The sequence below is a fragment of the Bidens hawaiensis genome, unplaced genomic scaffold (genome assembly GCF_021521415.1).
Source record: "Bidens hawaiensis isolate Kalapana, Puna unplaced genomic scaffold, B.hawaiensis_p1.1 tig00009662_1, whole genome shotgun sequence".
NCBI lineage: Eukaryota > Viridiplantae > Streptophyta > Magnoliopsida > Asterales > Asteraceae > Bidens > Bidens hawaiensis.
In genome coordinates this window covers 279,243-294,432 of record NW_027491725.1, presented here as the reverse complement: position 1 = coordinate 294,432, position 15,190 = coordinate 279,243, and the positions used below count along the sequence as shown (strand labels likewise).

At 34.1% G+C, this 15,190-nt stretch overlaps 3 protein-coding genes across 3 annotated transcripts; all 3 read right to left on the bottom strand.

The window, feature by feature from the left end:
* Positions 1-234: 234 nt before the first annotated feature.
* On the bottom strand, positions 235-3,666 carry LOC143533354 (exopolygalacturonase-like). Its single transcript, XM_077028174.1, has 4 exons — positions 3,131-3,666; positions 2,257-2,556; positions 1,177-1,686; positions 235-638 (listed from the first exon to the last, which is right to left on the bottom strand). Exons 1-4 carry the CDS (start codon positions 3,272-3,274, stop codon positions 396-398), a joined length of 1,197 nt encoding a protein of 398 aa, XP_076884289.1. The 5' UTR covers positions 3,275-3,666; the 3' UTR covers positions 235-395.
* A 1,960-nt stretch (positions 3,667-5,626) lies between these two features.
* LOC143533355 (cytochrome b561 and DOMON domain-containing protein At4g17280-like) lies at positions 5,627-7,385 on the bottom strand. The gene is made up of 3 exons (XM_077028175.1): positions 6,730-7,385; positions 6,189-6,443; positions 5,627-5,945 (listed from the first exon to the last, which is right to left on the bottom strand). Exons 1-3 carry the CDS (start codon positions 7,348-7,350, stop codon positions 5,649-5,651), a joined length of 1,173 nt encoding a protein of 390 aa, XP_076884290.1. The 5' UTR covers positions 7,351-7,385; the 3' UTR covers positions 5,627-5,648.
* Positions 7,386-10,430: 3,045 nt separating this feature from the next.
* LOC143533353 (uncharacterized) lies at positions 10,431-13,770 on the bottom strand. The gene is made up of 4 exons (XM_077028173.1): positions 13,612-13,770; positions 12,039-12,238; positions 11,846-11,945; positions 10,431-10,784 (listed from the first exon to the last, which is right to left on the bottom strand). Exons 2-4 carry the CDS (start codon positions 12,216-12,218, stop codon positions 10,528-10,530), a joined length of 537 nt encoding a protein of 178 aa, XP_076884288.1. The 5' UTR covers positions 12,219-12,238; positions 13,612-13,770; the 3' UTR covers positions 10,431-10,527.
* Positions 13,771-15,190: the final 1,420 nt, after the last annotated feature.

Below are 15,190 nucleotides of genomic sequence, written 5' to 3'. Positions count from 1 at the left end.
TTTGGGAAAGTCAAAATTGAGAATACAAAATGCAAATCATGTGGAATAGTCAAAACTGTAAATTTCGTAAATAGGGGTATTATAGTCATTTGAATGAGCATGAAGAAATTCATTAGCAGGTCAGGCAGAAAGAATTATCACGGGTATGTTGACCATATTGTTAAACTTAGATCTTCTGTCAATTTTGACTTTTTAAAGGTCAATGCTGAATTTGGGATGGGGTTGACTGTATTAGTCAGGGTTGACCAAAAAGTTAGTTCAAATGCCATATGAATATAGTTGTTAAAAACTTCTCATATTACATTGTGAGCTTTTAAATTAAACTTCTCATATACACTGAACAATTTGGCTGGACAGTTGATGTTTCAAATTAAACTTCTGTATGATGTGACACATTAAGTTGTACAAGCGGTAGGGATGACTTGGCCTACGATTTTAGGCTTGACATTAACACATCGAGAGGTAGCAGTTAGCGGTCCTGGTCCTCCACTGTATGTCAAGTTGATATCAGCCAACTCCAAAGTGTCGCATGGTGACGCTGCGCTGCAATTAAGCTTCACTGCCACTTGAGTGTTTGATGTTCCCTTGATATTCTTAAAGCTCACATTTGTTATCTTTATTTTTGATGGTGCACCTTTCTGTTATTCATAAACGTAAATTAACTTTAGACTAAATTGCATGTGGTATGGCTATATTTTGCATTTTCACAAACTTTTAAGAAATCACAGACTTAGTCTAAAGAAAATAACACATTTACTCCTATAATTATTTAACGAATATGTGTAGTTTGAAACAACTTACCTAAAAAGTTACTTTTTCTTACTCTTAATCTCAATGGATAACCAGTATTTTAAATAAATTAAAACCTAATTTTAAAAAAAAGGTAAAAAAAAATACATACTTAATGCTCTAACATTTATAAATATACTTTACTTGTTAGACTAAATTGTAATTATTTTCTTTTGAATACCCAAATTTATGGACTGAGTTATTTACGAAAATGACTTTCACTTTTCATTTATTTGTATATTCGCTTCGGTTTTAGTCATTTACGCTAATGAATGTTAAGGTTTTCAATTAAGTCATCTCATGTACCGCGCAAATGAGGGCAATTTAGTCTTTTTTTATCTCTTGACACTATTTGTGTGAAGGTAGATGGGTATATATGTATGATACCTCGCAAACACGACCAGCGCAGTAATTTTGATCGATAATTATGGGATTTGCCACTTTGTCCATGACGATATCTTCAAAATGCACATCATTCACAATTCCTGGAAAACCACCAGGCCAAGTTTTGATCCTAACTCCATTATCAGTTCCAATCAAGGTGCAATTCTTAACCCAGATTCCTTGCACAGGCTTTTCTTCCTGGGTTTTTCCTAAGCTTCCTACACTTATCCCATGTCCCGGTCCACAACTCACCTTCTCGACATGGATGTTTGTGCTTCCACCTCCAAAAGAGATGCAATCATCACCCGTCTTTATAATGGAATTGGTGATGTTGAATCCATTTATCGGGCCAAAGTGAATTCCATCGGTGTTGACACTGTCTCCTGGTGCATCAATGGTAATGTGGTCAATTCTTGTGTTGTCACAACCTTGTATATGCATGTGAAAGTACTTGCTGTTGATAGAAGTCAAATCTTTAAACACTGAATTCTTGACGAAGCCTAAACCGATACCCTGAGACAAATATAAACATTCATAATATTCATGTAATTATATGATGCATGGTTGATTTTCAATGTATTAGAAACTAATTTAAAATTTAAAAAATCTTTTTCCTGGCTTAATTATTCCAGGAAATCTACCAAAATAGACAAGTTGAGCAAATTACTTTAACATAATAGACATTGACTTATAATTGCCGACAAAAAGTACAATTGGGTCCATGTGAATAACCACTCAAAATAATACACATGCAAAGCAGGGGATGCGTCTTACTTGGTATCCATAAGCGAAGGCTAAGCTTTAGCACATGATTAAAGTGTCGGCTAAAACTAAGCTAGTCATTTACAAGTGTACTTATCTGTTGGTTGTTTTTGTGAACCCGTACTACCTTTGATCATGGTTTATTGGTCCAGCTAATTTTTAGCCTTCTACGGTGGGCTTATATGACGCGTGACCTGATTGGTCGGTTATGAATATTATTTTTCATGTCTATTTTAACAATTTTTCTTGTTAATTTGTGCATGTTGATGATTTTCCCAATTCTAAGATGGGTTTAAATTATCTTAGATCTTTTACACTTACGACTGGTTTTTGGCAGTTATTGCATTTGGTATTCCTCCATGATGATTGGCCTTGGCCGTCAAATGTACCTCCAGTCATAGTTAAACCATCGATATAATTAATGCAAACCCAAGTGTCGGTTTTGAACTTCTCAAGCTCCGGTGGGGCCTTTATGATAGCCCCGATGGCCTTTATCTCAATCGGACCTTTACACGGACCAGTGAATTTAAGCTCAGGAAATGCCATGTAAGTCCCCGGTGGCAGTACCAACGAGCTTGGTGGTGCTGCATCACATGCTTTTTTCCAAGCGTTCATTATCACCTTATTTTAACACACTAGAAAATATAAATGAACAATATATGCAAGTATATATATCATGGGCATATGTTTTTGAATCAATATTATTTCAAAATCTACAATAAGAACCGTATAAACATGTTACCCTTTGCTTCAAGTGTAACACATGGGGTTCGTATGTGTCACCTACCCCACTCTACCATATTTTATACAAATGGATTATGTATCATATTATAAAAACAACTCATTTTCTTACGAAAATTTCATACAAAATTTCTTTGTAATATCAACAAATTTCTAACAAAAAAGACTACCTCAGATTTGCTACAGTATTACATAAAGTAGTAACAATATTTGTTGCCAACTCTCCAGAAAATTCCAATAAAAATATACGTTTACCCTTTATGTTTATTATTTTCGTTGGAAACTCTTTGAGGACATTATATTTTGCTATCTATTGTATCTACTTTTATTGGAAAGTTGTTGGAACTACTTTACTTCTCTAACAGTTTGCAAGAATGAAACTAATATAATATTGATTCTGAAATAATATAATAAGAAACACATGAAAACTTAAAAAGATGTATGCCGTTGTTACCGGGCCATCATCGGTTATGCCATCGCCCTTCGCACCTTCAACTTTCACATCAACAACAATCGCTTGGTTACTTACTATCAATGTCATAAGAGACAAGAAGAAGTATGTTGCACTTCGAGTTGACTTTGTTTTACCCATCTCCATTGATATAATCAATGGCTGGATTATAAGTTTATAACTACTTGCACTTTACTTTTTGGACTTTATAAAGTGATGAAGATGGTAAGAGAATTGAAGCAATTTATTGGAAATTATGAAGCACCTATTTGAGGTATCGAGCTTCTTTAGGGAACTCCATATATATTCTTTCTTCAACGGTTTCAATCACAAGACATTGAGTTGCCTAATATGTACTCTTCTAACATGCACCTCAAATTATAAACGGACTTCGGCACGTCAATTATTAACGGACTTCAGCGCAATAAATCAGATAAAAGGTAAAGGTAATGGCGGATCTAGAAGAAAAATTCAGAGTTCCCCAAAAAAGTTGCATATCATCAAGAAAGTGTTTTGTTATATAAGTTATATAAAAATGACGGATCATAAAGTTTTAGGGTATACGGCACATAAAATTACACTTCGTCAAGAAAGTTGAGGACAGACACGCACACATAGATCCGCCACTAATAGGGTGTACCGTGTGAAGGAATAATTTTATAAATATTTTGACATGTTTAAAACACTAAATATCAAAAAGAGAGCAAATACTTTTGTTCTATCTCTAGTTTTTATAAGTTTTCCTACATATATATGAAAATAAATATATGGAATCTGTTTGTCATGATATGTTTCTCCAAAAACATTTCTGTATAGATTTTAAGTACGTAAAAATGTCATAAAAAGAAGTGTTGGATTTGGATTAACATAAATATAAAATTTATTTATAGTTCTTTATATTTTTTTAACAGCTACACATATATATCTATCTACTATCTACTTCAAGAGAAAATCTACTATAATATCAAGTTTTGAACTCTGATCTTCCTAAAACTAAAGTTTTCAAAAACCCGTCAACAAATTTTAAGATGAGAACATGTAACAAATCTATAGAGTTCCACTAAAATAGTTTAATTCTACATTAACTGATTTCATTAGAACTCTGTATAACAGCCAAAGAGTTTATTGAAATTGTGCTTAGTGGGTTGGTTTACCTTAAAACATCATTACATATGCCAAACATCTAAAAGGCTTTTGTATTCAATACGAATACTATAAAAGATTAAAATCCCATAAACATTGGTGCTATTGGTGACACGTATCTAATTGTTGTATCCTCTACCTGTCACCACCACCTATATTTATAGAAACATTGATTGAAATATGTGGAACGTTGAATTGCAATTATGGCTCAAATGTTTTTTTGATCAGACCAATCATGGAGAACAATTTGAAGTAGAAGACTATAAGGGGAAATGTATCTACGTTTGGGATATTCATCAAATCTACGGTCTGATCTAACTATGTTAGTTAAGATAATGTTACCTATATAACGTTGTTCCCTGTATTTTTAGTCATGGCTTCAACTCGTATGATTTTCACTTTGTTTAACTAGATTTTAATCTTATAGATTTACACTTTTCTATACTATATTTAATATAAAATTCGAAAAACAATTGAAAACTTGGAATACTTGTACTGTGAAAACGATCCTTCTGAGTTCTTTGAACCCTTTCTTTCGGCCTTGTTATCTTCCGTTAATTTATACCCAACCGACAACCTGCCTACTTGAATTTGATGTGCCTAGCTAGTTCCTTTATTGCTGCCTAGCAGTTGGATTTTAAGTTTTGCTATCTTCTTCATCAACTTGCTTTAGTTGGTCCTAATTATGTTGGTAGAAGATACAAGGTTTGCTTAAGTCAGCCGGAATTTAGCTTTAATGTTTGGTTTACTAAACCCTTAAGAGGAGCTGATTCTAATATATAGCAATCACATTAAAACAAGTTGGTTCGAAGCTAGAAAGGACTCCGATTAAAAGCAAATTGGTTAGAAATCTGAACAAGTGACTAAGGATAACGGTTTGGTTGTAGTTAAACCTCGCTCTAAAACTGAACCGAAATCCAAAACAAAACCGAAGTATGTAACAAAGAACAATAAACTTGTTTGAATCTTTGTTATTGGATTTAGGGCCCAATTTCTTAGTTATGGGCCAACTTTTTTCAGGCACAAACACTTGAAACGTTAATGTAAAATCAAACAGGCCCAAGCACCCAGCCAAACTTAACCCATACAAAGGAAAACCGGGAAAAAAAATATCTGCACAAAATATCAGAATTATGATGGTAGTAATTGAGATTCAACCATAATATCTAAAATTTCATTACACAAAATAATAACCGTATAACAATAATAATAATCTGATTACACTTTAAAAAAACTATTCACGGTTCAAAGTTGATTAAAATACATCTCCTACGTACAGTTTGGTCTCCAAGTTTAAAAGTATTACATAGATCTCCAAAAAGAATGCACAAGTTTTGCCATGCAACATCTATCTACCAGTCCCATATCTCTCCATCTTCTATGCCATTGCCGACTGACCGTTTGCTTCATTACTTCTTGCTTGTTTCTCTTCTCTCTTCCTCTTCAAAACGATGAACCATGTTAAAGCTTCACATAAAACTGTAATAACCGCCAAAGAACTAATTATGCCGGTGTATGCGTTCTTCCATTTCTTCTCAGGCTCCAAGATTCCGAGTCCCTCATAGACGTTGTAGACGCTCAAGATGATTACAACATATCCAAGACCGCGATGGTAGATGTTCCAGTAGATTCTGTATTTGTTGTCTGGTTTAGGCCTCAACAATAGAGCAAGGACCTGCAAATTTTACAACCAAACAGTTAATTTGATCCAATATGTTACAAATTTTAAAGTTTTGGAATTTATGAAATAATAAAAAAAAAGATGAACCCAATATATGTTTATTATATTTGATTTCTCTTAGTGTAAGACATGAGAAAACTTCTTTTTACACAAATTGAAGGCTTCCAAAAATATGAACTTAAACGGGTAATGAATTTCAATTAATTTAAATATGATGTAAAATGTCAAAGATAATACCTGAAGTGTTCCAAAAGCGAACAGGATGATTCCAATGTTCCTGTGAGCATTGTATTTGACTCCGGTGGACTCGCTTCCAAGCTTGAGTCCGGTGGCCCATCCGGCTACACCGACAACATAGGCTGATGTTTGGGTAGCGGCATGGATGTAAAACCAAGCTGGATTAGCCACATTAAACACCTTTAGATATCTTGCTGACATTGCTCCTATCGGCATCAATACTCCCCAACTAAACGCGTTCAATACTCCATGAGTCTGCATTCAAAACATTTTTCATCATCATTAGTATCGAACAAAGTATTTTATATACATTTCAATTATTGTTGTAAAATTGTAGATTTAAATTTAAAATACTAATATGCAAAAAAATCAAATATGAAAAACTGGCTTAAACGTTTCATAGTCGTGTTCATGAATTTATATTCATGTTGTATTCGGGTTAAGAATACCATGACATATTATGTTTATGGTTAGACGCGCCAACCCACAAACACGACCAGTTAAACACCCTTAAATGAAAAATATAACAAAGACGACTCACGTTTTTCTGCCTCTGTCGTGAACCACCAACGTTACCACCACCACCAGAAACCTTCGCCAGCCCGGTGATAAAATCTACTTCGCCAACAGCATTCCGATTATCTCGGCTCATCGAATGAATCCCCAGAACACCATTATTAACAAGACCAACCTGCCACACATGATTAAACCTCGTCCGACCATTAGGCAACACCAAACTCGCATAAACCACCAAATCACCATTAACCCTCTCTGCGGACATGTTTGACACGTTAAAACTCAACGAACTCTCTTGCAAACCGGTCGCATAACCCTTTATCGCCGAAGTATAAACCCGAACGGCTCCATCAGTTGAACCCGTAACAGCAACAATAGCCTGAGCACCGATCATACCCGACCCATCAACGTTGAGAGCCCATGAAACCCATTGAGATGTGGTTGCTCCGGTGTGGCGGAAAGCCACGTCGACGGTGCCGTTGGGGTGGTAGTTCCAGTGAAGATGCGAATTCAAAACCGGCAAAGAAACACATGTAGCGTAAATTTGGTTGCTAGAAAACGTGAAATTGTTGCAACTTTGAGCGGAAGATAGTACGGAAAAAGACGATAACAAAACGCAGAAAAACACATTCAAGATTTTAGCCATGTTCTTGAATGAATATCGATCGACTCTAGCAATAAGGAAGTCGAAAGCAAGGTTTGTGTGTTTGGGATGTATGAATGTGATGAAAGGTTTGTAAAGAATAATAAAGCCTAAAGCTGTTAGTAGTCTTATATATAGATTACGGTAGTTGGACTAGTTAAGGAAACTACCTATGTATTAGCCTAAATATAAGGTAACTTTACGCGGTTATTTAATTTAAATAAACATATATGAATATATTATCAATTTTAAAACTAAGGTTATGTATTAATAAATATAAATAATTCATCTATAAAGTCGGGAATGTAAAAAAATATTTATTTCCAAAGGCAAGAAAAAAGTCAAAACCACCATCGTTTTTTCCTTCTTTTTTCTTTATTTGCTTATGTTTATTATCATCTTTTAAAAAAAAATAATTAGTGGGATGTTTAAAATTTGATTCGAATTTGAAACATTTGAAATTCTATTCGATTTGAGTTCGATTATTAAAATTCGAATTTGTTTTTAAAAAATTTAAATTGATTCATATTCGAGTATAGTAATCAATTACGAATTTATAATTTATTATTCGATTTGACTCGACTCGAAATTCGAATTCATATTAATATAACTTTTTGTTTGGGCCAAATCCATTAATAATGAATGTTCATTACTTACAAAATATTTAAACCCAATAGCACATATTATTATTTTTTGTCCCATACTATATGTATTTTAATTTTAAACTTATTATCACATAATATTATAGCAACTTTAAACTAATATTTGTGTGTTTTACGATTATAATTTTGGTTTTTAAAATTTTTAACATAGATGAACTTGAATAAAATCAAACTTATCTGATTCGGTTCGTATTGGATTCGAATTCGAGTTTCAAATACGAATCGAATTTCGAATATGACATATAATACGAATACGAATTTGAATCGAATAATTCAACTTTTATTCGAATATGAATACTAGCAAAAAATAAATTATTCGTATTATTCGATTCGATTAACTTGAAACTTCGGTATTCAATCCGATGAACACCCCTAAGAATTAGATGAGTTTTGTAATGCCTAAGAAAAGGCAAGCAACGAGCCATACTTCCACTTTCTAACATTTTTTTCAAATTTTAATTACACTTCGAATCATCGGGTCCCACGTTCCAAACCAAAATAAGTCGTCTTTCGGAATGTCAATAGTTTATGTACGTTTTCGTTATATTTATATTATGAGAATCGTATATAGAAGAAGAACACAGTTTTAGTCCCTCAACGAGTAGTACCACTGGGGTAAGTAACCGTGCACTTTTCTTTTCTCTTTTTCTTTTTTTTTTTGAATGTTTAACGGTAACGATCCAAAGCTATCTAGGGCCAAGATATAAGTCTAAACAAAACCCATATTATAGAGATCTTAACTACTCGGGCATGGCCACAGGTTTTGCCTAGTCAATATCCAGATCAGATGAGGTAGGGCTCTTTGGTTGTAAAAGTCATACACCATTCCCTGCCTATAGTCAAGCATGGCAATATATTAACATTCAGTTATGTGGCATGCAATTAATGACCATCGAGTCAAAACAATGGAAATTGGAAACCTAGCAAAATGGTACCCGAAGGCAGGATCAAAGTCGGTAAGAATCAGAATTCCAGGTGGCTTGGGAAAGGATCATGAATTTTAAAGAGTTGGGGCTCTCAGTGTGTGTTACATATTCAAATTTGGCCTTGCTCAGGAAATGGTGGTGGCAGTTTAAATCTAATATGGCACGTCCCTAGGCTAAGGTAATCGATTCAATCCATGGAAACATGATGAGATGGTTCAAAATGACCCTATTCAAGAAAACTATTCCCGGAGTTTGGAAGGACATAGGGGGAATTGATGTGGAGTTTCTAAATCAGAACATCAATATCCGTTATAAACCTTAGGGCATAGTGAGGAACATGAGAAATGTCAATTATTGGTTCGATTATTTAACGGGAATGGGGTTGCTTTGAGAAACTTTTCTGGCTACCTTTGACCACGCGGTAAATAAAAAGGTTATACCATCATATTGCCTCAACAAAGAGCGAGAGGAACTAGGCTTTTATGATTGGGCTTCAACAGGTGGTCATCTCTAGCTTATGTAGTTATGTGACAAATGGCCGGGTTTGTGAATATAACAAGGGTTAGCTTCTAGGTTGGAACAATTGTAAGAGAACTTGCCATAGCATGTGGCACTGGCAGTTCCCCTGGAATAGTTTGGTTCCTATAAAGGTTATTATTTTCGTATGGAGAGCGAAAATGAATAGAATTCCTACTAAAGAAGCTTCGAAATGATAGGTTTGTTACTAGATAACTTCATCTGTTAAGGTGATATGTATTTTATATACCGGTTTATAAAATATGGTTTTGAAGTTTCTACACAAGTGTCATACATTTAGCACAATCATCAAAGAGAAATTAAAGTATATATCTCAATAACAAATGTAGGTTTTCCTCAAAGTCTATTTATCGCTCAAGGACTCTATTTTGGTTATTGATATTCATCATTCAGGTTTAGACTTTCTGAACAACTTATGTGACGAATTTTGTTTCCCGCTTCTTCGTAGTCGGGACTCTGAATTCGTTATTGTATGCTATGAAGACATACAACATGCATAGCTTAAAGCGGAGACGACTATATCTGGAATCAAGTCAAGCAACAGTCACAGAAGATGGGATTCTACAGATTAAAAAATTTGCGCGTTGTACTATTTTCCAAGGCAACATAACTAATATTGGTCCTTAATAACCGAGTCAACATCATCATAGTACAATGTTAATTGTATATAACATAAAATGACTAAGGGAAGTGCTATAAATACAAACCATCAGTATTATAGGTTCACGCCAATTTTTAAGATTCTTGTCAGGTTCAAGTGTTCAACCACCAACCCAATGCCACGACCCATTTAATACCCCTAGCTTTGGTTGGAGTGTTTGGACCATTAACTATAACACCTTACACCGTTTAAAGATCATAGCTTTCGGGTTTCAACCAAGTATATAAATTATAAGACTACCACCTGTGCTAATGCCAACCCATTTGCAGGCAGGTACCTTTGTTAATCAACAGGAAGTTTATATTTCTTGTCTGAAGTTTAAAATATTTGATACATAACTATGTAATGATAACCTGGTACATGAGTAAAAGTGTTCTAGATTTCTGAATTACGATTAATCAACAGGGAAACCAAGATGCTTATTGATTAATTTAGCAACCGGATTAGCATCACCAGGTTCGTATGGAACAATAGTATCCAAATTAAGCGATTTGATAACCTGGCAGAGTGTTTGAGGGCGAGCACAAAATAAATGTTTTCTTTCTGCAAGTTCTTCAGCAAGCTCACTTTGATGGTTGTCCATTAGGTCCTCGTTTACTACCACTATTAACGGTTTTGCCATCCTTAGTGTCTCAAATATGCTCCCTGATCCTGCAAAGAAAAAGAATTTAAAATAGTATTATTGGGAAGAATATTCGAATATTCGCGGCAGGAACCCGAAAATCATGTCAAACACATGAAGCGGAACATGACACAAATATTCCCGAATTGACAGGACCCTTTTATCCCAAATTTTCTTAATTTTTACCTTTTCCATATCAATACTTGAAAATTACAAATTTACAACATCATCATCATCATCATCGTACTCAGTATATCCCACCAATAGCAATGCTATGGTAGGGTCTGAGGAGGGTAAGATGTAGACAGCCTTACCTCTATCCCATAGGGATAGAGAGGCTGCTTCCGGTGAGACCCCCGGCTCGATAGTAGTTTTGAATCAAGCCTTGGACATAAGACACATAACACTCAATCATCGGGACACCGGCTGATTGGTGCATGTGCCCTTGTCTTTCGGCTATCAACGCCACCACATGATGCCTGATTAACCTTCCGCCACTTTTAACGTTATTTTCACGTGATTAGTAAAATAACGTCAAAATTAGTGCAATTTTACTTTTGCCCACCCAAGGGTTCACACATATATACATTATATGTGCGCACCGCAAGCAGGGCGTATAAAACAATTACAACAAAATAATACAAATGTATATAATATATATAAAACAATTACTTTTGAACTATAAATGTATATAAGGCAATTACTTTAAATTATAAAACTTGTCAATTTAACTTTAATTCTTTTGTTTTTGACATAAAATACCTAACCATTTTGAGTTATAACATAAAAACACATTTTAAAGAAACTAAAAAGATAAACAGATTATACGTGTCAAACTTTACACAATTGATTCAGCTAAACGTGTTTGCGGATTCAACCTGAAACTGATATGAACCATTAAGACTTAACCCAAACAGTGACTTTTGTGCTAGGTTCGTGGCATGTTCCCGTGTCGTGTCAGAAATTCACACCCATAATTATTAATATAACTAATTAACCTTAATCTTGGGTCATATACTTAAATCTAATTATTAATATAACTAAAAAAACCTTTAATGTTGAATTATAAATCAAATAAGGTCAATAATACCTGCATGGCTTATAACTAGAGATGCTGATTTCAAATAGTCTGCAATGCTCGATGAAAAAGTAAAGTAATCTACAACCAGCGATCCATCTTCGCCACTACACTGAAATCCATTATCTTAATTTAAATCTTTAATATCTAAAAATCAAAACTTAATTCAATAAAGATAACTACAAATCGGTTCGATGCAAGATACCTTTTTAGGGATGTAGGATCCACGGCCCATTTGAATGACAAGATGAGTGTATCCTTTTTCGGACAATGCTTGTTTGACTTGGTCAGAGTCAACAGTTTTAACAAGGGAATCGAAAGAAGTTGTGCCAACAGTCACGAAAACGGTTCTTTTAGATTCGAAATTCTTATTTATATCGCCCATCTTGTAATGTGTTCCACTGACTGTCAAAATTTAGGAAAAAGAATAACCAAATAGTTTATATATGATTCACTCTGGAGCAATCAAGAAGATAAGCTACAACGGCTCCACTGTCATCTGCAAATTCAAGTTCGAGAACAAACTAGAAAATAGCAAAACTGGGATCCAGAATTTTTCCGGGTTCATCAAAACGGGTCAAAATAGTTACACATTACAAATAATGAGCTCTAAATATAGATAGATCTTTACTTGCCACCCGAATAACATCAATTTTGTGAAAAATCTTAAAGCAATTAACACACAACCATGAGACAGTTATTAAGAATGCACAAAATTAACTCAATATACTTATATACCTATTACTAGGGGTGTTCAAAGTCGGATATCCGGAGTTTCGGATATCCGAATGTTTCGGATAGTCGATTTCACTATCCGAATCCGTATCCGAAATTTCGGATATCCGAAGTTCGAATATCCGAAATTTCGGATATCCGTTCGGATACTGAAACGGATATCCGAAAAAATTAAAAAAAAAAAAAAAAAATCTTAAACATTACAAAAGGTAATAACAGATCTGGATAATATATAGCTCAGGAATCAACAAATCTTTGAAACAAACCTATATCAAACAATCTAACATGTATTTAACAAACTAACATAAATAGTGAAAGATTCGCCGGAATGGAGAGGGCCGGAGTTGAAGAGACTTGAGATTGTGAGAGACTACAGTGGAGGGTTGTAGTGTGGATCCAGAGTTGATGATATGACGGTGGAAGGCTGGATGTCGTTGATGGAATGAAGGGTCATGGAGGATTGGATGGAAACTGGAAGGCACAGGCGCACAACATGCGCACAACTGCAGTACATGTTCAAGAAATAGGGTTTTATCTCTTTTATTTGGGATTTTTGATTATGTATATATAATTAAAAAATATTAAATTTAATAGTTCAGACTATCCGAAAAATCCCAAAAACACTATCCGAATCCGAATTTTCGGATATCTGGGATTCGGATATCCGAAATTTCGGATAGTTCGGATTCAGAATTTCGGATACAGATTCGGATTCGGATTCTTTTGAACACCCCTACATATTACCTAACTAAATCAACCTAATTAACCTTAAACTGTTTAAATAAACTTCTTTGTCATTAGCTGGTGTAAATTGGTCAATTATTTTCCTATAAATCAATTCACAAGCATTACTAATAATAATAATGATTATTATTATTATACCGGTAACGATTTCCAAATCTTGGCTTTCGATATCTGATAACGTAGGTTCAAGTCCTATGGCGATGAGATTTAACAAGATAACATATGAAATGAAATCACACAACAGAAACAGCAATCATTGCATCAAAACATCTCAGATTCAGAAATCTCTACTGAATTACCTGATCGGAGTTGTAAAAACCGTTCCTAGGCGGCGATTAATAGCTGATCAGAGTCAAATCGCTCGTGTTAGGCGGCGCAGGTGAGCATACTAGGTCAAAACTGAATCATAATGGATCAAAATTAACGTGTTTTACGAGAGCAAGTCAATTTGGGGCTGGTTGGTGCCTACGCCGTGTGATGAACTGATGATATTATTGAACAAGTTTGGGAGCATTTAACTTTAACCCCTCTGTAATTCACTATTTTACACTTGCCCTTCAATATTTAATTTTATATATTTTAAGTCTTTTGACCGGAGTGAGAATACAAATAGATTGATGTAACACTTAATATGAAACGGTGCTCCAAGCAGTTTGATTTTTGTTAATTAAAAGTATAAACACCAGAATTGAAGCATCCTTTAGTTGTTTGGACCACCGTTTTGAAGTAAGTTTTACATTAATCGACTTGTATCCTCATTCCGATCATAAGCTCTAAAATATCATACTGAAATTTGAAAAAACTTAACGTTGTTGAATTGTTTTAACGGAGGTCCAATGAAAACAAAGTGTATGAAAGTTGGGACTTGTGACAACTATTTTCTACGGCAAATTGCATTAAGTTAGGAGTATTAAAATCCAATTTTCCTTTTATATATCAAAGGCATAACCTTAACTATATAAATATATATCTAAAGAAAATTTAAAAATATACATAAAAAGTCCGATCCGATTGATTTTGATTAATCCTGAATTGAATTAGTCCTAGTCGGGTTGCCACCGTCCGACTAACGCCTGGCATTTTCTACAACCATGCTTTGTAAAGTTTTTTTTATAGGAACCATTAACTTTTCACTTTTTTTAGAAGACAAAACTACCCAAAAAAAAGTGGCATCGTTTTCGGCTTTCTTGATAGTTGAACACACAATTTACTTAATTTTCGGTACGTTTTATAGAGCTTTATGTTTAGAGTTCGTGGTTTTAGTAACAATCATCTTATGGTCTAATACCTACTTACAATTCACTAACTTTGCTTGATCATAAACGCATACTTTGCTTGGTTGTTTGCGGGTTTAATCCCTACCTACATTACACATTTTACTCAAATCGAATTACAAAGCATGTCAAACTAAACAGTAAAAACTTATAAAATAAAAACAACAAAATCATTAATTAAGCGCGCATAATCTAAAATATTATCCAAAGTCTTAAATCTAAATGTATATAACTAAACCACCGTTAATGAATAGATTACATCATGTTCACGAATGTAAATAAACATATATTCATACTTACTGATTTAATGAAACAAACATAAACGACATGTTTGTTAAACTGACGGTCATGTAAACGAAAAAAAGAAAAAACTAACAAGGTCAAGATAACTTATTAATGGGAACCCAAGATGAGTATCCCTCAAATTCTTAACACTAGTAATAAAAACCAACAATAATAATTCTAGTACAATTCTGAGTTTAAACAAAACTCATTGCTGGCAAAACCAAATATAAAAAACCAAACCCTGGAAACGACCATAACGACACGAAACTTTGCAGTTTCACTAGTACAAGGAAAAGAAAAACCAAAAAACCCGAACCTT